Source organism: Pangasianodon hypophthalmus, chromosome 24, assembly GCF_027358585.1.
Source record: "Pangasianodon hypophthalmus isolate fPanHyp1 chromosome 24, fPanHyp1.pri, whole genome shotgun sequence".
In the NCBI taxonomy this organism is placed as follows: Eukaryota; Metazoa; Chordata; class Actinopteri; order Siluriformes; family Pangasiidae; genus Pangasianodon; species Pangasianodon hypophthalmus.
The window spans coordinates 1,612,854-1,636,967 of record NC_069733.1 but is presented as its reverse complement, the minus strand read 5'-3'; the positions used below and the strand labels follow the sequence as shown (position 1 = coordinate 1,636,967).

General features: G+C 38.5%; 2 protein-coding genes across 9 annotated transcripts in view; both read right to left on the bottom strand.

Moving 5' to 3' along the window:
- sgsm1a (small G protein signaling modulator 1a) overlaps positions 1 to 8,801 on the bottom strand; it is a 30,737-nt gene extending 21,936 nt beyond the window's left edge. For 4 of the 7 annotated variants that reach the window (XM_034299241.2, XM_034299242.2, XM_053229105.1 and 1 more), the window contains exons 1-2: positions 8,534 to 8,700; positions 1,756 to 1,831 (exon numbers count right to left, since the gene is read on the bottom strand). In XM_034299241.2, the coding sequence (XP_034155132.1) occupies positions 1,756 to 1,831; positions 8,534 to 8,599 (142 nt within the window). In that variant the 5' untranslated portion in view covers positions 8,600 to 8,700. The other 3 variants (XM_034299244.2, XM_034299245.2, XM_026939839.3) reach the window with 2 other exon arrangements.
- A 4,853-nt stretch (positions 8,802 to 13,654) lies between these two features.
- On the bottom strand, positions 13,655 to 16,729 carry LOC117595962 (eukaryotic translation initiation factor 4 gamma 3-like). Of its 2 annotated transcripts, none has more exons than XM_053229133.1 (7): positions 16,370 to 16,729; positions 15,641 to 15,710; positions 15,382 to 15,458; positions 15,174 to 15,263; positions 14,776 to 14,836; positions 14,310 to 14,528; positions 13,655 to 13,857 (listed from the first exon to the last, which is right to left on the bottom strand). In XM_053229133.1, exons 2-7 carry the CDS (start codon positions 15,690 to 15,692, stop codon positions 13,670 to 13,672), a joined length of 687 nt encoding a protein of 228 aa, XP_053085108.1. In that variant the 5' UTR covers positions 15,693 to 15,710; positions 16,370 to 16,729; the 3' UTR covers positions 13,655 to 13,669. The 2 variants fall into 2 exon arrangements, with proteins under 2 accessions (XP_053085108.1, XP_034155195.2); XM_034299304.2 differs by having other exon boundaries at positions 14,317 to 14,528; positions 16,370 to 16,701.
- Positions 16,730 to 24,114: the final 7,385 nt, after the last annotated feature.

Here is a 24,114-nt window from a genome sequence, read left to right as displayed (position 1 = left end):
AAAGAGGGAGAGAGAGAGGGAGGAAGGGAGTTAGCAAGATAGTAAAAGCAAAATCTCATCAGCTCTGTGTGTGTGTGTGCGCGTGCGTGTGTGCGTATGTGTGTGTGCGCGTGTGTGTATGTGTGTGTGTAGGGCTGCTTATTAAAAACGCAGTGCTAATGGCTGTCCCGCCCTGTGTATCCGTGGCAACAGAGCTGACTAGCAATGGCGGAAATGGAGAAGACACTGAATTTCTCGGCGTGTGTGTGTGTGTGCGTCTTTGTGTGTGTGTGTGTGTGTGTGTGAGAGAGAGAGAGAGAGAGACAGAGACCTCGTCTGCTACTGATGCAGTCTGGGATTCAGTGTGTTCTTAGTGCTCAAAGTACAGAGATTGCATTTTTATGAATGTGTGTTTTCAGAAAAAGTGGGAGAGAGTAAAAAGGATGGAGAGAAGAAGAAGAGAACAGGATGAAGTGTTAGAGAGAGAATAAAGAAGAATAGTGAAGAAATAAATAGAGGAGAAGGAAGGACAGGAAGAAGAGGAACTAAATAGAAATAACAGAAGGAGGAAAAAAGTACAAGAGAGCAGCAAGAGAAGAAAGAAAAGGAGAGTAAAAAGTGAAAGAAGAAGTGACGAGAGAAACAGAGGAGAGGAGCATGTGATCAATGAAGAGTAAACAACAGGCTGTGAGAACACAAACACACACACACACACACACACACTTTAACTAGTTCAGTTCTCCTGCTGTGACTGTAGGCCAGTGTGAGGGAAAAACATGTTACAGAAAAGTATACCTTCTCAAAACATTTTCTGGGTTACAGCTGATAAATTCATCACTACTGGAAGCGAATCCTTTTTGTACGCATATGCGTCTGAAATTATTATCATGCTCTGTAATCCCTGTGCTAATGTGTGTGCTGACACACACTCTACACTTCATTTAAACCTGCGTGTGTGTAGGAGTTAACGTGGCAACACTTTAACTGAACTGAAACCCGCGTGTCGTGACAGACTTGTTGACAGATCTCCCACTGCACATGTGTCAAGCAGCAGGTGTGTGTATGTGTGTGCCTGTGTGTGTGTGAGAAAGAGAGAGAGAAGACAATTATTTTTACACACACACACACACACATATATGCGGCTAATTTAGTCTCTAAGCTGAAAAGCTCTCTCTCTCTCTCATGTTTAAAGGGCTGGTGAATTAATATTGAAGTTTTAAACCTGACTGATTTTTTTTTATTTTCCTTTTTCTAAAGGAGGAAGATCTTCTGATAACAGCTCTCTCTCTCTCTCTCTCTCTCTCTCCCACTCTTTTCCTGGGTACTCAATGTGACGGATGCTAATTCACACTTTCCTCCCAAACCCCTTTCATCACTGGTGGATCCGGTGGGAGGAGAGAGACAGAGAGAGGCAGAGAGAGAGAGAGAGAGAGGGCGAGAGAGAGAGAGAAAGAGAGAGAGACAGAGAGAGAGATTGTGCTCCTTTTGATCACATCATCACTCCACTTCCTGAATTTATTATTAAGCTCCAGATCATCAAAAGCCCTGAGCTCTGGCTGAGACAGAGAAAGTGACTGAAATTTACAATAGAAAAAAAAAAATCCCAAAGAACACCTTTGGTAGAATTTTCTCATGTCTGTCTCACTGTAACAGCAATAGTTTTTAATTTGTGTTATATATTTGTGTACAGAACTGAGCATAGCATATTAGGAACATCCATTTTTACTGTTGGAACGAAACCCATGGCATCATGATGTGAAAAAAGTGTCCGCTCACCGCAGAAGGAGACGATATGACTGCTGTCTTCATGTACAAACTTCCGTGTGACTGCTTCCTCCATGATCTGCTTCACCTGTGAAGTCAAACACACAGAGAGACTTAGAGAAGTGCTTTGTTGTAGTGTCCTTCAGTCCTCATGCTATTTCAATTGGTCAGGGTCTAAGAACAACATCAAGCTAAAACCTTGTTAGGGGGCAGTTAGTACAGGAATGAACAAAAACAAACAAGTCAAGGGATTAAAAAAAAAAAAAGTAAATCAGTGCTAGTTTAAGTGCTTGGTGAAGAGGTAGTTGAAGACAGCCAAAGCTGTTCGGACAGCCTGGGGAAGTTCATTCCACCAACTGGTTACCAGGACAGAGAAGAGTCTTGATGCATGACTTCCTTGTACCTTTGAGGGGTGGTGGGTCCACTCGAGCCATGCTAGTGGTAATGCAGCAATGGGGTAGTGTGTGAGAACTTGGGGAGTTTGAAAACAAGACTTGCAAGTGCATTCTGGATCAGTCGCAAAAGTCAGATGGCGTACAAGGGCAGACCTGGCAGGAGCGAGCTGCAATAGTCCAGTCTTGAAATGACAAGGGACTAAACACCTGAGTGGCCTCTGTGGACAGAAATGTCAGAATCCTCCTGATGTTATAAAGGAGAAACTGACGTGACCAAGCCAGGTTAGCGATGTGAGGTGAAACGGACAGCTGGTTGTCCAGAACCATAGCAATGTTGCGTGCAGTGTTAGATGCTATGATCTGAGATTTGTCCAGGACTACAAGGTTGTGTGTGGTGACAGATAGTGGGATTGAGAGTTACCCATGGAGATCACAAGATCTTGACATGGAGATGCATCTCCAGGGATGTACAGCATCTCAGTCTTGCTGGTTTTTTTTTTCCATAATATCCACCAGACAGGCTGAGATCTGTTCAGAAACATGTGTGTCTGAGGTTTGAGGAAAGGATATTTGAGTGTCATCAGTAGAGCAGTGGTATGAAAACCCATGTGAGAATAAAATCTCTTACACTATATGGCCAAAAGTTTGTGGACACTTGACCATCACACCCATATGTGGTTCTTCCCCAAATGTTTGCCACACAATTGGAAGCATACCATTGTCTAGAATGTCTTTGTATGCTGTAGTATTATGATTTTCCCTCACTGAAACCAAAGGGCCCAAACCTGTTTCATTATGACAATGCCCTTGTGCAGGTCCATGAAGTCATGGTTTGCAAAAGTTGATGTGGAAAAACTTGAGTGGCCCGAGCCAACTAAACACCACTGAACACCTTTAGTATGAATTGGAACGCTGACTGTGCATCAGGCCTTCTCAGTTGACATCAGCGCCTGACCTCACTAATGCTCTTGTGGCTGAATGGACACAAATCCCCACAGCCATGCCACCTGGTATGACTGTTCCACCAGCTAAGAAGCAAACCACCAACATGCTTTGCCACAAATTCCAAAACTCAAGAAGATGAACACGAGAGTCTTGTGATTGTCCATGTCAGTGGATGCTGAAAGGTCAAGGAAGATGAGGATCGCTGGCAGTTTGACTGATCTAGCAACATGGAGCTTCTCACTAACATCCACAAGGGTAGTATCTATGGAGTGTGCCCCTTTGAAACCAAACTGGTTAGGCTCTTAGAGGTTGTTTTGGGTAAGACTGAGAGACAACTGATTGTACATTGTGCATTCAAGAATTTTAAAAAGAAAGGAGAGAAGTGACACTGGTATCAGGAATGGGCTTTTTCAGGGTGGGTATAATCCTTGCTTTTTCAGGGTGGGTATGACCCTTGCTGTCTTGAAGGCAGTCGGTGACTCGGTGACAACTATGAGCGTGATCATTACATCATCATTACAAAATCTGAAATAGATGCCATCAGTGTTATGCTGTATGGTTATAGATGATGATATCTTCACTAGAATTTTCAGCACAGAATCTCAGTGTAGTTTAGATTTCCTGAACTGTTTTTTAAAGATGTGTGTAAGATGTGTAAAAGTTCATACTTACTGGTTCCCATTATGATTATGCATAAAGGAAAGTCTTGGTGAGAAAGGAGGTTATAGACTCCGCTTTTCTTCTCTAAAGACCTGGACTGAGAAACTATTTCAAGGGAAAATACTCTAAGGATTTCTGAGCACAGGGCTCATTTATTGGTTTTTAGAAGATCGAGACTTTTGATCTTGCTGAGTGTGAAGTTAAACCTCATTGCTCTGAGTGTGGATCTACTATTAAGCATAAAAGAGAAGGAATGAGTCACTGCTCGTGTGAAAACAGCGCACGATGGGAGCTCTGTGTACATAATCACCTTATAAAGTCTCAATTGCACAAGAGAAACAGATGAATCAATGTCGAGAAGATGATAAGTCCATTAAAGCTAGGTCTAAATACAAAACCAACAAGGCACAGCTTAAAGCCGAGTGTGTTTCACTTTACTATAAGAAGCTGTGTGTGGGGGGAATCGACCACTGGATTGATTTGTCCTTCTTGAATCAGAACATCGATTCTGTTCTAGCTACAAAACAGTGAGTAAAACACCCAGTGGTTCTGGAATAAGCTCCGAATCCAAGACCCTGACCAGGATAAAGCGCTTACCAATTAATTTTCTGGTCAGTAACAAGAGGACCAATACTTAGGTCCTGAAATAATTAGAAAATTAGTAGGGTGTCTAGACATAATCGTCTAGACATACTCAGAGGACCACCAGGACGTGCAGTCCACAGCTAATGAGGGGACTTATTTAAGAAGTCCGGGGGTAAGCGAAGGACAAAGATTACACTTGAGCAGGAAGGTCATCACCATGGCAACAAGAGTGAGTCATCATCACTTAGTTATTTTCTTACACAGTGTAACTAAAGCATCTAAATGGGTGCCATGATGAAGGGGGCTAAAGGGCATTTTAGTTAAGACTTTACACTGCAAGAAAGGACAGAATCCCGCAGCTCAATAGCAAAGCTAAATAGACATGCTGTTCGGCTTAATGGTCTCCAGTGGGGTGAGTGCAAGGCAATATCAATACTGAAGAAGCAGAGATCTTGCCATGATGTTCCAGAGAAGGGGTCTGAACACACTTGAAACAAGTGCACAATAATCGCCACAATCAAGCACTATCGAGTGAACTACATCCAATCTCAGCCTGGATTGCTCATTAGCTCTCAACTGCCTCATTTCAGCTCTGAACCTGAGACCTGAGCATGAGTGTGCTATAATTTTGGCTAATGAAAAAAGAAATGGAGCCTCATTAACAGCATTAGGCATTGTAATTACCATTTACACTCATTTCGCACAGGTTTTTTCCCCAAATGTAACTTACAAGTGAGAGTAAATCCAATCCCAGCACAGAGAATGGTATAATCTTGGCTGCTTGAGTGAGTGGTTTTGGTAAACACAGCACGACATGAAAACATAATCATACTCTAATTAAACACAGAAGGGTGTGTTTCCAGATGAGTGATGGACTTTCAAAAGTGAAATTCCCCAGTGGAGTGTAATTTAGACTCTCAAGAAGTCTGTTAATATTTCACTCCCTGTGTGTGCATGTGTGTGTGTGTGTGCGTGTGTGTAAGCATGTGGGTGTTTCAAAAACTAGGTGTGAAGTATAGAGTCAAATATGGCTCAGCATGATTACAAATCTCTTAAAATGATATTCAGACTCCTCCGACAAGACAAAGCAGAGACAAATGAGAGACAGAGTGAGACAGAAAGGTAGATTGAGAGAGACACGCAGAGAGAGATGGAGAGTGAGACAGAGAGGGACAGAGAGAAACAGAGAGAGAGAGAAAAACAGAAATAGAGAGAGGCATACAGGCAGAGAGACACTGAGACAGAGAGAGAGAGAGACAGAGAGAGAGAGACACACACATTATAAATTACCACAATCCTCAGGCCACTGCTTCAAGCCACAAATGAAATAATCAATAATCAGAATGAGAGATATTAAATTTCATATTACGATAACTGTCTTTATTCACGGGTTGTACTACACTATACCACAGCACTGTGGAATTCTGGATTCTGATATGTCAAAAGATTAATTTTCACAGGTTTATGTCAATGTGCTCGTTCTAATACCTTATCGTTTCTATAGTAAAGCTCATTCACCGGGACTTGTATGGTGGACGCTAATAATAAACATTATAAAACCGTCAGTAATCGCTGAGATGGTTAAAAATGGTGTTCGGTGAGGAGATGCTTATTTAATATTTATGGAAGGAGTCTCCGGTGTCAGTGCTTTGTTACAGTCAGAGGTAAAGCTGTAACCTGTGTGTGTGTGTGTGTGGTGTGTAATAATTCTGCTGTAAACTCTTATTCCTCAGCAAAGCAACCAACCCAGCGAGGCGAATGCATGAGTTGTGCTTCAGTAACTAACCGCTCAATTCTCACACAGACTGAGATGAAGATCTGCTTAAATATGGCCATTTAACTCACTCAAAAAACTAACAACTGAAGGGCATGCTGGGAAATATTTCAATTTAAAGCCTAGAGTCACGTAGTGTTTGGAGGAAGAGGGGGAAGAGGAAATGAGAGCAGCAAAAAATGGGGAAAAAAGAAGACAGAGAGGTAAATAAGGTACAGAGTGTTCCACACTCCATTTGTCTACGTCATGCTTTAGAAATATACATGAATGGCTGAATATTTAATACATTTACCACACACACACACACACACACACATACACACACACACACACACACATACATACACACACACGAACACACACACTTATGACTCTTCCTCAAACCTCTAGCTAGTGAGGTTCTCTTCAATAAATCCTGCTGATGTTAATGATGAGCTTCTGAAGGTCTCTGAATGTGAACGCACACGTTCAGATTTTGAGATGCCACGTACCCACACACTCACACATTCACACACTCACACACACACACAACAGATGAGTCACTCTGAGCACCAATGTCTGAGACCCTTCAGGTAAAAAGTCATTACTGAAGAACTGGAAAGCATAATAAAGGTGGAGTATGCATCTATCATTATTATTTTAAAAGTAATACTTAATTAGTAATTAATTAGTAATTACTTAGATGAAGCATTAATCAGGTATTAATGTGCAGGCATGTATTAGATTTGTAATGATTGGATCAGGAATTGATCAGACAACATAGCAAAGTACCATCTGTATATAGACATATATTATTACATATCAAGTTTAGAATATTTATTGATCAGACAAACTATATGTAAACTAGACTGATGAATGATTATACCCAGTATTGATCAGGCATTGAGATTAGACCAGCTGATTAGATTAGACTGAGTATTAGTAAGTGCGGTAAATGCTGATTAGAATGTCTGAGTAGACAAGCTGTAAACAAAATTAAATAGACTAACAACTGATTAGAACCAGCAATGATTATACCAGGAATTAAGACTAGATCAGTTATTGATTAGGTTAAATCAGATTAGATTAGATTAGATCAATTATCAGTTTAGGGTAAGCACTAATGACAATGTGTATTGAGTAGAACAGCTGTAAACTAAAGTAATGACTAATCCATTCCAGTATTGTTTATACCAGGCACTGACATCAGATGAGCCATTGACTGAGCAGCCATTGATTAGATTAGACTGATTATCAGTTTAGGGTAATAACTGTGTAGGATATACAATATATTGTATATATTGAGTAGAGCAGTTACACTAACAACTGATTAGATCCAGTATTGATTATACCAGTTATTGAGAATAGGCCAATTATTGATTATGTAAGATTAGATTAGATTAGACTGATGATCAGTTTAGGGTAAATGCTGAACAGAATTTGTACTGAGCAGACCAGCTATAAACTAGACTGATGACTGACTATATTGATAATCCCAAGCATTGAGATTAGACTAGCTATTGATTAGATTAGATTAGATTGGTTATGAATTTAGGCTAAGTGCTCATTAGCAAATGTATTGAGAAGACCAGCTAATGAATAATTTAGGTATTGATTTGACTATTTATTGATTACATATGGTATTGAATTAGAATTATTGTATTAGACCAGACATTCAGATGGCATTGGGTCTTAATAGATTAAACACTGAATCTACTACTGATCAGAATAGCACATATAGATCAAACCACGTACTAGTTACTTACTGGTAAGTATTTAGTACAAACAAACAAGATGTACACAAGGTACTAATGTAAGCTGTGTGTTTGTAAGATCAGGTACTCAGTGGACTAGGATTGGATTAGATCAGGGGTGTCCAATCTTATCCACAAAGGGCCAGTTTGTGGGTGCAGGTTCAGCCACACGTGTTTAATCAGCTGATTGGAGTTCTGCTTGATTGGAACGAAAACCTGCACCCACACAGCGGCCCTTTCCGGATAAGATTGGACATCCCTGGATTAGATCAAACATTGATTAGACGTTAGGCATAGTAACACATTCAGTATTGTGTGCTTATAGCTCAGTGTGGAGGTAATCCTGGACAGAGTGTTAGACCAAGTCTTTTAAGGTCTATCGTGTGTGTGTGTCTCTGCAGATGGCATTAATCCTCCCACTGATTATGTGGCAGTGAAATGCAGAACCTCAGACAGCTTTATACACCAGGACACATGCACTTCGTTAGGATTATACCTGATTTATCTGAAGCTCGAATGTATTGCAGTGGCACAGAGCTGCATCCCGAATGGCTCCCTATTGGACACTGAGTGCACTACATAAGGTGTAAACCTTCTCTTATTCCACACCCTGTGTAGTAACTCCTGAGCCGTTTGGGATGCGGCCCTTTATTTATTTGTTTATTTGTTTATTTATTTTAATTTCCACGCGCACTCACCTCCTTCTTCACATTGCGGAGCAGCTTCTGACGCGTCTCGGCTTCTGAAAACCGTTGAAATGACATCACGCCAATTAATTAACGGCAATTAAACTTAGAAGAAACACAAAAGCGCACTTTTTTTAAAAGTGAAAGCTAAACTCTCGCTTCTCACGAACAGATGATTTCCTCCTCACCTGTCGTCGCGGTTGCCATGGCTCCCGTAGCTCGAGCCCAGCTGCGCTCGCGACTCCCGGATATTCCGAAAGGATAGAGCAGGAGCGCGCGGGGCTCGAGCGCGTCTTAGATAGGCCACGCCTTTTAAAGAGACAGGCACCCTGAGATTTCTAGTTAAAAAACAAACAAAAAAAATGCTGTTTTTTTCTTCCTTTTTTTTAATGTTATTGTTTCTTATGATGTCTTGAATGATGGAATTTCTATTATATGTCTAGTTTTACAACATCAGTCTCACAGCCATTTCGTAAACAAACCTAAATAATAACCATAATAATATTAAAAACCATATACCATAGATTATATACAATATTATATACTATGACTTACAACTTCAAATATAACTGAAAATTATGTAAATATTGTCTTTCAGTGTCACCATTTTACCACAAAGTGCATGCATTCCTCTGTGTTTTACTCAGGCGCAGGTAGTCTAAACAGTCCTCGAACATTTGTTGTGTTTCTGGGCCATCATTGCTCACTCTGGCAAATGAGAACTTCTGCACACTGTTGACTATTAATTCACTAATTAGTTCATTAAACCATCTTAGTGGTTAGCACTGTTGCCTCACACCTCTGGGGTTAGGGGTTCGAATCCTGACTCTGCCCTATGTACTATAAAATATATACCCGTGCTTTGGGGGTTTCCTCTGGGTACTCCAGTTTCCTCCCCCAGTCCAAAGACCAAAAATGCATTGTAGGCTGATTAGTGTGTGTGTGTGTGTGTGTGTGTGTGTGTGTATGTGTGTGTGTGATTGTGCCCTGCGATGGATTGGCACCCCGTCCAGGGTGTCCCCTGCCTTGTGCCCTGAGTTCCCTGGGTTAGGCTCCAGGCTCCCTGTGACCCTGTGTAGGATAAGAGGTACAGAAAATGGATGGACGGATGGATGGACAGAATGAACACATTATAATGTCAGAGCTGCTGTTAGTGAAAATGAATCAACATTCTGAATCCAGAATCCAATAACACTCTGGGATAACTATAGAGATATCACAGTTATGCAGAAGTGTACACACATTTTGCATTATTCCATCCAGTAGGCACACCAGTAAATGTGAATTGTTTACTTGTGCACCTCTTCATATGTGGAACTGACCTACATCTCTTCTGAGGATGACTTGTGAGCACCAAAACTGTCATAAACTTGGACCTTTCAGGAGTCTGTGGTTCACCAGCAGTTTGACAAAGCTATGATGGTTTGTTGTCTCCCACTGAGACAAGACCTTAAAATTGTTTTTTGTGGCCCACGGCAGAACCTGCATGAATACCAAGATGATTTCTAGAGTCATAAACGCACAGCTTAATCACCTTTGTGGCCTGAGAGTGTCCTCACATTGTGCTTCCTAAAATTGTGTCTGCATGGGCTGTGCTTTAAAATATAGTTATACTTGGAATATAATAAAGGCCAGAGCACATAAAGTTAATCTTCATCTCCATTAGTGTGCTAGACCTCATCACCCCTGAGCTGGCAGTGCAATAAGAGCAATAACATTAAAGTAATACTATTCACCTGAACGAAGACACAAAGATGTGAAGTCTGATGGGAAGCACCACAGTTTCACACCATCATCTCCACAAACTGCACATTATGTAGAATGCAAATCATGAGTTCCTGTTGGTGTGAGTATATTCCAGTTGCTTTCTCTACATGAAGCTCACCTAAGTGTTAAATTCTCCTCCTTGAGGAGAATCATCAGCTTGCTAAACATGAGCGAATGGCCTATGAAACCTTTTCCATCAAGTGCTTTGCATCTAAACATTAGTCATTGGATCTCGCAAGGCGTATATAGTATATAGCCAGCCCTACCTTTCTTCATATTACAAATTCTACTCATTTTTTTTTTTATTTAGAGTGTATTTGTTTTTAGATCCAATATTAGTCTATAGCTATAACAGAATATTTTTATTAAACAAATAATGTTTAATTGTATTTTCAATGGCAAAAAGTGACAGAAATGCTTGTCAAGCGCACAGAAAAAGACAGGTCTACAGAAGTATATTGATTACTATGGGCACTGATTTGAAGTGATCTGATTAGAAGCGATTATTCAAGGGTGGCATGATTAATGTTAAAGGTCATGACCATTTACACAACACGGGTTCTTAACCCTGGTCCTGGAGAACCCTCTGTCCTGCACACTTCAGTATTTTTCTTTCTATAACTCACCTGATTCATCACAGAAAGGGATGTTGATTAGTTGAATGAGGTGTGTTTTGAGACACTGTAATTATTGCTTAGTTCATAATGAGCTACCAAACCATTACTTTATTAATACTTACTGAGTAATTACCCAGTATTCATTAGTACTTAATAGTAGTGACTTAGATGCTAATATAGCACTCATTCATTCCTGTTAATCATTGTTTACTATTGCGATGTGTTGCCAAATATTTTTAATGGCTAGTATAATTCAGGGCAGACTGGCCCAATAATAAACTATAGATGGGTATCCAATAATAAATGTTAATGGACGTCTATGCTAACCAGGCATGAAGCTTAGGCATAAAGTATGGTGTAGAAGCTGTTATTTCATAATCTATGCGTAAAAACACACACATCACTTAGGAACAGCTTTGTCTTATTACTTACACTAACAATATCTTTTTTAATAAAAAAAAAAATACAGACAATGGAGTAAAAAACACTCTATGCAATGCTTCAGATGAATTAGATCTGTTGTCAAACAGCTGCTTTAGTGAGGTGGATAGATGATGTGTGATTGATGGCGTGTGTATTGATTCACATGAAACCAAATTACCCAGAATTACATTTCAGGGACATGGTGACATCAGGACACTGAGTCAGAACTAAAAAGCTTTTTATATTTGCTTATTGATTTTTTGCATTTGCATTTGGGTTTTGGTCTGATTCTCATTTGTATTGTTTATGCACCTAGGTAGTTACCTTGACCCCTCTAGCACATGCATAAACTAGCATTTGCCTCTTCAATTTTCAGGTTTTGACTCAGATTAGTCAGGTTAAATGTAAATCTAGGATAAAGTTAGAATATCATCATGTTATAGGATGTTTAAATCTGTCTGTGGCTGTGCATACAGCACAAAAAAATAAAATAAAAATAAAAAAAACATTTCAAACAGCGCCATCTGGTGGTAAAACTACAAATTATTTTCTTAAATTTAAGAATATGTTCTTTCAACCAATTAAATTAACAATTTGTTTCTATAATTTAATACATTGTTAAATGTTTGAATAGCTTCAGTAGGTTATTTATTCTTTGCTGAAGAGCAGAAAAAAGTGCACACGTATAAGAAAGAAGAACTGAGTATTGCATACAAAGGCATTATTCTATATTAATGGTATTTACATCAGATGGTGACATAAAGCATTCTTTTTTTTCATGCAATAAAGTAATAAAAGACAACATAACACCTGTTCCTAAAGCAATGCATATAAAATAATCAAAATAGCATTGTACACTTTGATTAACATTGTGCCTTTGGCTTTGAACACCTTAAACAGCCCAAGACCAAACAAGACAAGTTCACTGTGTTTCAGTAAACAGCAATAGGATAAAAACTCTGTCTAACTGTTCTGCCTTGTGCAGCTCAGTCTTGTGAGGGGACCAAGCATGAAGTACTTGTAAACCTATTGTTTTTGTTAGGATTTTTGTTGTTATTATTAGGGGTCCAAACACCAAAGGTGCTGGAACCCTACTGTAATTGTTAGGATTTTTCTTCTTCTTCCTCTTCTTGTTCTTCTTCTTTTTGCTCTTCTTCTTCTTCTTCTACATTCAAACGAAACTACAGACCAAACTGTAAGTCATAGAGACATGAAGCTTGGTTAACAGGTAGTACTCCCTCCTGCTACTCAGACAAGTGAGATGGGCCTGATCTGTCCAGTGCCGGCGTTATAACGCAAGTGTTTATGTTTTGGTCCATATCTCATGAACTACGAGTCCTACAGTGAACCCACTTAGATTTTTTTGTCCAATCAGAGTTTAGCAGGCATTTGACACGTTTCCTATTAAGCTATTGTCATGAAACTTGAATGGTAGTTTCAGGGAGGGATCTACTAGTAGCTGATGCAGTCTCACTTGTCCATCAAATTGGCCATCTGGGGGGCACTATTCATATTCACAGGGGTTGGAGTTAAGTTCAAATAGCCTTTTCTCAGGAAACAAAAATTCAATCAAGCTGAAATTTGGTGTGCTGCATTGATCTGCTAATCTCTAACTGGATTTTTAATCATCACTGAATTACATCAAAAACATGGCCACTTTCAGCCAATCAGCTTTCAACAGGTATTTTAAACAACTAGCATTGAGCCATCATCACTCCGTAAGTATGTTCATGTATAGTCTCTTTATGCTTCTGTGTATCTTGACAAGACCTGGCCATTGGGGGGTGCTATTTGTGAGGAGTGCTTGGACCCTGCAGATTGTTGCTTGCAGCTATATTATTATTATTGTTATTATTATTGTTATTATTATTATTATTATTATTATTATTATTATGGGTCCAAGCGCCAAAGGTGTTAGGATTTTCTTCTTCTGCATTAGAATGAATCATGCAGACCAAACCAAGTCACAGTAACATGAAACTTGGTCAACAGGTAGTACTCCCTGAAATTTGTTGTTAGTGCTGATTCCTTGGCTCAACCCATGTAAATCTGACTTTTGAATCATTTTGTCCTGCCCACTCCAATTTACAATAATTTGCTTAATATGCAAAACCTAATTTTGCAAACTTGTTCATGGATTTTTGCCAGGTTGTCCCATACTTGGTGTCAAAAAACTAAGAGTGTGAAACTTAATAATGATCAAAAACATGTTGAAATGTTTAAACAATACGGCCACCACATGCCAATCAACCCAAGTGGGATGGAGCTGGTTTACTCAAGCAGCTGTACTTCATGAATGACTGCACAGAATAATACATAAGAACAGTCATGTATGGATTCTTTATTGCACTTTGTACATTGGCAAGGACTGGCCACTTGGGACGATGTTTGCTATGACTGGTTGGACCCCGCAGATCGCCACTTGCAGCCATGTTTTTCTTTCTTCCCTGTCAGCGTGTTGGCTTTCTCTGCCTTCTGCTGCACTTCGTCGATTGGAGGGTAGCAGAAAAGGACATTTCGGGGCTTTTCCTGAATACCCCAAGACAAAACAAGACAAGTTCATGGTGTTTCAGTAAATAGCAATAGGATAAAAACTCTGTCTGACTGTTCTACGATTAGAGGAAGGCAGAAAAATGACTAGTTTAGGGGCATTTCCTGGGACCCAATCTGAGAGAGAACACACAAAGAGTCATCATAATGTTTCTAAATTACAAAATAAAATAAAAATAATAGTACAAGCAACAGCACTAAAACTACTGGAATGAAATTTGTTTCTTTCCTCCTATGTAGTCTTTTAGTGGCCATTTTAGATCATGTTTCTAGATATTGTCAGACAAAATATACTTTATACTGTGGGACATTAAACACCCAAGACACAAGTTCACTGTGCTTTATAAATAAAATGTATTATTATTATTATTATTATTATTATAAATAATAAGATAAAAACACTGGAGCTTGTTCTGCCATGTCCAGCTCACCATTCACCTCTGATGCAGGTGCTGTGTTAGGCTCCTCCTTCTTTGGGGGTGTGTTTTTTGGTGGCCCACGAGCCTTTACAATGTCACTCCATTTAGGCTGTGTAGGAGCCAGAGATTCAAACAATATATCACCAAAAATGGTAATGATGGGTTCCTGATCAGAAGAAGGCTGAGATGCCAAGGCATGTTCTGCGGGAACTGAGGGTTTCACATGCTCATCTGAATAAAATGCATGACAAGAATGAGACAAAATTGAATAAATTGAATTAACAGTAATAAGATATAGTACATAAAGTACATAACAAATGTTACAACATATATATATATATATATATATATATATATATATATATATAAGGATCAATTTCAAAGTAACTGATGCTCAAAAAGTGTCTATTTCCTTTCTAACATGAGGAATTAAATATGACAGCAGAAAACTGAGGTTTATTTTCAAAGTTTTGTTTACCGTGTGGAGGCACGTCAGCAGCTGGAGCCACATTCACACTGCTGCACTGAACTTCTCCAGCCTGAGAGAGAAAAGGACAAAGAAGAGATAAGATATAATGTCTTGTTTTTCTTTCCTATTATTGCAGTCCATTAAATGTTTTTTTTTTTGGAGAACTTTTGTCATTAATGTCATTTATATTAGACATAAACTTTTTACATATGTAGTCCTGTTTTGAAAAACTCTAGTATTATCTAGAGATTCATTTTAAGAAATCATTTTACATAAATATCTTTTAGAAATCATGGACAAAAATAAAAGCCTGTCATGTATAAGTGAGAAAGCCCTATAAAAATTGAAATGTTTGTGTGTGTGTGTGTGTGTGTGTGTGTGTGTTAAAGCTCGAGCACTAATCTTACATGAGGTGCGGTCAGTGGAGACGGCATTCTTTCTCCATAGATCTCGGCTGTAATGTCTCGATTGTTATCATTAGGGTCTCTGACTGTAATCTGTAGGGAATTACAGGTGAGATGCTGAAACATCAGCACGAAACATGGGCAGGAAAACCTTAAAGTATGATAATAACCAGCCAGATGTCTGCTTTTCTAGCAGAACTTTATTTATTACCCATTTGCACGCCCTTTTCTGCAGAAGACGTAGGGCTTCAGGTTGACGAGGTTGGAAGGTTGGATAAAACACTCCAGCTGAAAAAAGAAAAGACCCAACATGTAATCAGTAACACCTCACATAACACCCTGTCCCAGATCAGGAACATTACATCCCTATATATACTAAATACATGTTTTTACCAATGTAATATATTTTTCTTTTTTGAGTCATGACTTTTCTTTTTCATATTAAAAAAAATGAGTGAGTTAGAAATTACCACACAGGAAGCCAGGCTTAACTCCATTGTGAAATCTAACAGGTGTGGCCATTGGATATAGCTGTGTCTGCTGGAAAAGTGCAGAGATCAATTAACTAAACTGAGACTTCTTCCCCCCAAAATGCTTTTATGCAATTATATCCATGTCTCTGAGGGATCTGCATGCAAAAGTGATGTGTGGTTCACATAGGAGTCGACTCCTTGAATCGACTCCCAACGTTCGCACAAAAGAATCGATTCATAGAGTCTGCGCGTTCATGAACTACAGAGAGGTTTATCGAGCTGAAGCAAGTATATTAACCGTTTTAATACCTTTTAAACATTATACTGAGTTATAAATCTCCACAGAGTGTAGCTAGGCTAACATTACCGAGTGCTCTGTTGTGAATAACTTCGAATTTATTAGCTAAAATACACTCATTTATAACTTTACCTTCACTCCGACTGAGGTAATTTCAGGATATTGACAGTAATGAAGGAGCTAATAAGCTAACAAAAATAACGTCAGTTAGCTTTCTGTAACCGAATGGGATGAGTTTAATTATTTGTGAATATTAAAGAGACATTAATTACCTGAAAACAGCCAACAACATACCGCTAATTTTATTTAAATTATTATTATTTTTTAAAGAAAAAGCAGCAGAGTTCTGTCTATTACAAGCTAGACTTAAAAATAGTAAATAAAGAAGAATTATTTTTATCGCGACTATCAAATTGCTTTCAATTTACCTTTTTTTTAACAAACAAGAAAGGTTTTTCTTCACTTAAAACTTTTCTTCGCTTAAAATTTCTTTCTTTGCTTCAGTCTTGTTTCTTTACTTCCTGAAATCTCGCGATATTTTGAACTGTTTTGTCACCAAACACAGGTTTTTTGGTTCACCGTTTTATGACCTCAAATTCCAGAATTCATTGTGGCGTCACAGTAGAGCCTCCAGAAAGACCATCTGAGTTTTAGGAAGAGGGGATGTAGAGCTAACTGGATAAAAAATAAATAAATAAATAAATCATCAGCTCTTTATTTCAGAGCCTTCTAAAAGAATGTCTTTCAGCTGGATTTAGGAAAAATAAAAACAAACAAACAAACAAGCAAACAAAATCAATGAACAAACAAAAAAACAATGTAAATAATATAAGCAAAAGCTTTTTTAAACATTGTTTTCCTGAAAATAGTGTCGATATTGTTCTGTCTCGCCAAGCACAAACTTACACTGATGCTTCAAATGAAGTTTGTCCACATAAAACTCAGAATATATCACATAAACATCGCATTAATACTCTTAACATTCATTCATTCATTCAATCATTCACAAGACATTTTGCTAAAAAAAAAAGTGTTAATTTCCCCTATGTATGTATTAATTTTTTTTTACATTGATGTGAGTCAAAATAACTTCCACTTCTGTTTTTCAGCGTTTACCATGATTGTTCATTTCATGCTCCCAGCTGTCTGTGCACTTGACCTTTTATGGAGTTTTTGTGGGTGTCACTATGCAAATGAGCTTTGAATGGGTGATCAACACACACACACACACACACGTAAGTAAGAAGGAAATCAGAGTTTCAGAACTTTTGTAAATCTGGTGGAAATTTTTAGTTTGGTTTGGCTTGCACAAATATTTACACACGACTTTACTAAAAGATTAATAAATGAGGCCTGGTGTTTGTGGTTTTCTCTAAAATATCTTCCCAAGAAAGAATTACAGTTAGAGGATTTGATCTTTTGGTTTTTGTTATATATGACAATTTCAACACAGCTCTTGTTTTGCTTTTTTTTTGGAGAGTTGGAGAAGTAATATTTTAAACCAAATCTTATCATGAACAAGTTAGAAAATCCATAATAAATGATAACACACCATCGCTGCTTTATCATTGACTTTTGTTTCTGTCCAGTGTGAATATCATAATCTACATGTGCAGTGTAGTTTAAAATTAGCAATGTAAATAAATATGAATAATGAAATAATTATCTAAAGAAATATTTTTGAAATCCCACACAGCTCCCTACTGATAAAAAAGTAATCCAGTAACTGCTGCATGTGTGTGAGTGTCCGCTAGGGGGCGACTTTAACATACTAAATTCATTTAAACAACCATGATTCTGTGTGGATGGATGGATAAATGAATGGACAGATTAATGGATGGATGATAAATGGTAGACAGATGGACGGATAGAAAGTGGAGAATGTATTAAATAAAAAAAAACAAAAAAAACAAATAGTTTTATATTAAGTTTGCATATTACCCAGTTACAGTGTGTACTTCGCATCCTGTTTTTTTAGTACACATATTGTTATAGATGTTTATTTTCTGACTTCTGCATTATTGAGTCAGTACAAAATCACTTCACAGTAACATGACAAGCTGTTTTTTTTTGTTTGTTTTTTTAACTTGTCAGATTCTTATTCCTTACATAATATATAATAACCTACTGTAGTAAAATTTTATTACTCTCCACCAATACATGACCAGTTGAATGTTTCCATTTGACATATTTCACACAGGTTTTATAAGAAATATTAGATTTAGATTAAGAAAACTGTTCCACATATGTGATGGAGGATGATGTGTTGTGCAGAAGAACAAACCGTACAGGTATAAAAGACTGAAAGAGTGATGAACTACACCTCATTTGACAAAAGCCCTTGGCTTTTTACAGGAGAGCATCAGGAAGGCTGATTGACAGATTGCTCGGCATTATGGGTAGGAAATGTGGGTATTATGATTGACAGGTGTGATTGGTCAGGTATGGCTTAGCCTGAGGAAAGAGCTGTCAAGGGGATTAACAAGTGAACGAGCAGGAAGGTAATAGAGATGGACACTGTGCAATGGTGAGAATACACATGCCACATCACAGCTTCTCTCTCTCTCTCACTCTCTCTCTCACACACACACACACACATTTTTCTACAGTAAATTCTCTAAAAGCGATCACACCATCTCTCACTCACACTAGGCCTCGACGCCATCTGACACTGATTCAGTATCTGACACCAGAACGTGTTCAGGAAGAAGATGTAACTGAGCATATGCTTCTAGCAAGTCTACACAGAAAATCAATACACTTAGAAAGCAAGAGCCTCATGATCTTACTGTACTGGACTTTATTTTCTCTCTCATATTATATCACTCACAGGTTTTTAACAAAAAGGGAATCTTGAAAAGACCTAATGATTTATCTCATACATGTGAGTTCACTTAAGAGAGTAGACTGAAAGATGTGACTCATTCACGAATGACGCATCACTAATTAACAGATTCATAAAATGGGGGGGTTAGTGGTTAGCACATTTGCCTCGCACCTCTGCCTTGTGTGCTCAGAGCTTGCATGTTCTCCCCACGCCTAAGGGTTTTTCTTTAGGTACTCCCGTTTCCTCCTCCAGTCCAAAGACATGCGTTGTAGGCTGATTGGCATCTCTAAATTGTCCATGGTGTGTGAGTGTGTGCAACTGTGCCTTGAGATGGGTTGGCACCCTGCCCAGGGTGTCCCCCACCTTGCGCCCCGAGTCCCATGGGATAGGCTCAAGGCTCCCTGCGACCCTGTGTAGGATAAGAGGTACAGAAAATGGATGGATGGATGGATAAAGTCATAGGATACCAACCCTGGTCCTGGAGAACCTTCTGTCCTGCACACATTAGTGGTCTCACATACACATCTGCTTCAAGGCAAGAAGGACTGATAATTGCCTGATTAATCGAATCAGGTGTGCTAGAACGAGTCAGCTCTTTTAAGCAAACACTTCGATTTGGCTCGTATACATGTATATGTGAGATGTTTTTTTCTCTTTTCTTTTGTGATCAGTATAAATGGAGTAACTACAGTTTCAGGGATAGTTAGGCAAAGATCATCATTCAGATGTTCTGACTGACTCAAAAGAGTCATATTTCCCACCACTACCATTAAAAATTCACTCCTAGAACATGTCACTTTAAATGATATATAAATATGAGCAGATGCCTGGCATTTCTGATGTTAGTATTCCTTTAACTGTGCATTTACAATGACCAGAAGCTCCACTGAGGACAGTTTCTTGACTCGTCTCCTCCATCATTAGCCAGTAAAGTCACTAGTGGCCTGATATGGCCGTATTTCCTTTCACAAATGTAATTGTGAGTAGAGAGCCGTGATCAAGTGGTGGATATGCAGGTGAATAAAAACCACTTAGAAAACCTATGGCGTAAATGTGAGCGGGAGAGGATGCCATTCCTGCAGCTTTCTCATGCATTCTGATGATGATGATGATGTCACATCCACCATCAATAAAATGCTACATGATATGAACTTCAATGACATTAGAAATGATAAACGACTACTTATGGTTAAAAGTTTATGAGAACATACAGTCAAACATTGTGGCTATTGATACAATAATGCAAAATCACATCTGACAGTCCCGTTTATTTAATATTGCAAGGTTTTCCAATGACAGTCTTTATTCTGGACTGTTTTGGATTGGATTCTGGTGGTTAGATAAGCCACTTTGGCAACATTTGTTCAAAAGGCTGTCTACAGGCCAAATTGGAATTGAACAGATCTGATTTCAGAAAACATTTTATCCATTTTGCAATAAACTGGCCTCATGGGTCAATAAGCCGTTTTGGTCCTTTTTCTCTATTTTCATGTCAGTGTATATGAAAGTGTGATGTATCTATGCAATGCCAAATTTGTAGGAATTCTAGGAAAGGTGTGTTCAACTGAAATCTGGAATGATCCAATTACATAAAATTCCTTGCTTAGAAAGTTCCGGATAGGCGACTAACATGACTGAATGATGACAACAATTACCTTTTAATGCCTAGCCACTAGTGATTTGTTTAAGGAGATAAATTAGAGAATGTCATGTAGTTGAAATTAGGTTTAAACATTGTTTTCGTCATCAACTTTTCTTTAAACAATCCACATTGTTAGTCCACTAATGAGAGAAGAAAGTCATTTCACAATCTGTACAAGTCTGTGAACTCCTTCTTTTGTAAGACAATGTCTCTAGCCCTGTAGCTAGTCTCTGGTCTGATGCCTAAATAATTTTTCAGAAATGCACGTGATTGGCTGTAACAGAGGATGTGCTAAAGAACGTTCATGTTTATTAAACTATGGCCATTTTTTCCAGATGTTTACCAGCTCTTCTACGTTTTTTTGGTTCAATCCACTGAAACACTTTGCTGGGTCGACATCCAGATCGCTTTTCTCCAGTCAACAACTCCTTGTCTAGGGAGTACGGACAATATTTTTGGGATTTCACCCCAATGAAGTCGTAACCAGGGGACTAAGTGGTAGCAAGCAACAAGTTTACCATCAATTAATCATCAATCAATAATTTGATTAGAAAGAAATGTCATCACACACTCCTAACACATGCGAATGCAGTGAAGTCATGCTTTACTGACTAACACCTGATATTTACTCAAGCAGTACACTTCTCCATGTGTGTGTCATCTTTACTGCTTCCAGGACGAAATGGATGAAAAATGTTTTTGCTATATTCTGTTCTTGTCACTGGACTCTGACTTCACATTCTGTGAAACCGCATGCTGAAAACCGACCGCTTGTTTTTTTTTTTTCCCCTCTACTACTGCTCACATGACATTAAGTTGCAGTTACCTCCAAGCACTAGAGAGGAAAAGGTCGTGCCCTTTGCCCTTTACACCCCTCACTGCACTCTTGAGTTAGGAGTAGCATCTCAGGAGAGTTGATTACACACCCAGTGAAGAGTTATGTTATAATAAAGTGCTAATTGACTGGCGATGGAGGATTTGAGGATCGGTTTTAAAATCTTTCATTCTGCTTCTTGCATGCACACACAAACCTGTAGAGTGCAGAGGGATTTACTCACAACAGATTCAGCAGAAATGCAGAGACACGGAGAAACGCCACGCTAAGCTGCTCACTGAAAACATCTATTCTTTATTCTTTAAATCTTATTTATTTACTTTATGTTTGCTTGCATACTTACTTACACACTGTATGTGTATATTACAAAGAATTCTATTTAAATCTAAATTTCTCTGTGTTTGTTTTTGGTTTGTGTGAACAGAAAGAAGGATGCTATTTCAAGCTTTATTTTTTGAAAATGTATTTGTTTGTCTGTTAGCTTGCACAGAATAAGTGATTTTACTTAAAGCACTATTTTGAGAAAATTTGTTTGTTTGTTTGTTTGTTTGCACAGAATAATGGATGATTCAATTTCACCTAATTTCTGTACAAAATTACAAGCAGAGTGTGTTTCTGGTAAGAAAAGTGACTGTTTGCCATGCATCATTCATTCATCACACACTGATGATGATGATGATGATGATGATGAAGAATAAACCAGTCCCATTCACACTGCTCATAAACTGGCCACATGAAGAAAGAAAAGTGGGGAAATGAGCTACAGTGAAGGTTCATCTGTTTTCATTATATAGATATGCACGCACACACACACACACACACACACACGAACACAAGAGGAAGTCCTCAAAATAGATGCTGAAATAGATTACAGAAGTATGATCATGTCAAGGGAGGAAGAGATTATTACCATGAAACACACACACACACACAATACCGGAGTTCTATTCTAGAGATATTTAGCTCAGTATTAAATACTTTATGGCCATTATTCAGACTTTACCTCTCACATTCACATAAAACACTCTCACCACATCTGTGATCCGTAAACCTGTGTGTGTGTGTGTGCGTGTGCGTGTTTGTGTGTGAGAAATACTGAGTAGGAAAGCATAAATGTCACCTAAATTCCGAGGATTACCATTTTTAATTTTCTTAAAGAATGACATGGATACTTTTTTATCCATTTATAGTTACATTTAATGTTGTGGAACATCCATGAGACAATAGAAAAATAATCAACAACTTCTGACCAATCAGAATCCAGAATTCAGCAGCATTTTCTGTAACTCATCATTGAAGGAACTTGTGAGAAATTCTTGTTCACACTGATAATTATGATAATGTGAATGATCAGAAATGAAGTTTGTGTTGTTTGGCTTTGTTTCCATGATGAGCACACACACACTCCACCTGGCTGCATATCGTTCCTCCATCCCACCGTTTTTCTGCACTACAGAAGTCGTCAATTTCTGCTTGTGATCGGAGTAGACATACACAAGACATCCTGAAAGACTTCCTGTCAGAACGATGTTCTTTTATCCGTACACACCGACGCTGAAACACGGGGCCTTGTGCTGTGGATTGCTTTGGGGAAATCTCATGCTGTTGAGCATGAACTGAACAAGCAAGGTCTAAAAAACAAGAGGAATGTGGGAATTCCTCCAACTGAAGATGCTTGTAATACTCAATGTTAATTAATGACTGATATTTTAACTTTATTATATGTTTTGATTCACATTCCTACTACTTTTAGGCACATGTTTGATACTTATATTATGGCTAGCCGCCTTTTTTTATAAGTTGTGTAATTTGCAGTATTTTGGATCTGTCTGGTTAGGGTTTTAATAAACGCAGGACGACAGCTTCAAACTGAAGTATTCATCATCAACAATAAAACAACATCCTGAGTGTGTGACCGAAGAGAGAATAAATAAAAGGCTTGTACTGTATACTGATTTAACCCCTTGTGAGCCATCATGGGTCTTATTTCTGTCTCCTTGGTTTCTGGTCTTTCCTCTTGACCAGCTCTTGCGTTCATGTTTCTGTTGCGTGGAAATAAAACGTGTCAGAGTGTTGTGTTGTGGGTAAATGTGTCCGAATTCTTTACGAGCCAAAAGCTTTTGTGGATAATTAACAGCATTAGTGGTTGTTATCTTTGAATGAAGAATGGCTGGGTGTCATTTGTACTATAATAGATTTTGATAGAACAGTTATTTGAGATGGACCTAGACCGCTGGAGTTCAATACTAGCCAAACTTGAATAATAGCTTTTATACACAATGTAAGAAGAACATTACAGCTCGTACCTGAAACCAAAGATTTGTTTTTGACTTTTGCAAAGGTGCAAACTTGTTTGTGTGTCTTACACTGTATTAATGCACTTAACTAGCTAACTAGCTCACAGTATGTTAAATTATGCTGACTATGATATTTTAGCCTCGTCAGTTATGTTTCCAGGCAACTAAACCATGAGACTGAGCATCGCACTGTAGCCCTGTTGGCTAGATAATGAATTTATTACTTGTCCACCCTTGTTTTGTTCAGAACAATTTGGAAGCCAAGCAGAAAAATGGTGACTAAATTCTGAAACAGAACCGAGCTACAAGAATTCAGATGAATCCATTCATCCATCATTCTACACTACAGCAAATCTCTTAACCTTGTTGTCCCTTCAATTGGCAATTTTGTGAGTCACTCTGGGGGAGTGTGTAATCTAAGTGACCTGATACTGAGCACCGGTGGAGATACGGTTGCAGACACAGAGTCTGTGGCGGTGGATGCGGAGCTGTACTGATTTTGCACGTATACGCTCAGCTCCATCCTGGAGGTCTAACCTCATTTCGTTCACTGCACTCGCCACAGTTTCCCT

Excerpts from the sequence above, each read along its gene's own strand:
- LOC117595962 (XM_053229133.1), bottom strand. The coding sequence starts at position 15,692 with ATGGCCACACCTGTTAGATTTCACAATGGAGTTAAGCCTGGCTTCCTG. Across the intron at positions 14,837-15,173 it reads CTCCACTGACCGCACCTCAT|GCTGGAGAAGTTCAGTGCAG; the intron begins GTAAGATTAGTG and ends TTTCTCTCTCAG. Across the intron at positions 14,529-14,775 it reads TGCTGACGTGCCTCCACACG|ATGAGCATGTGAAACCCTCA; the intron begins GTAAACAAAACT and ends CATTTTATTCAG.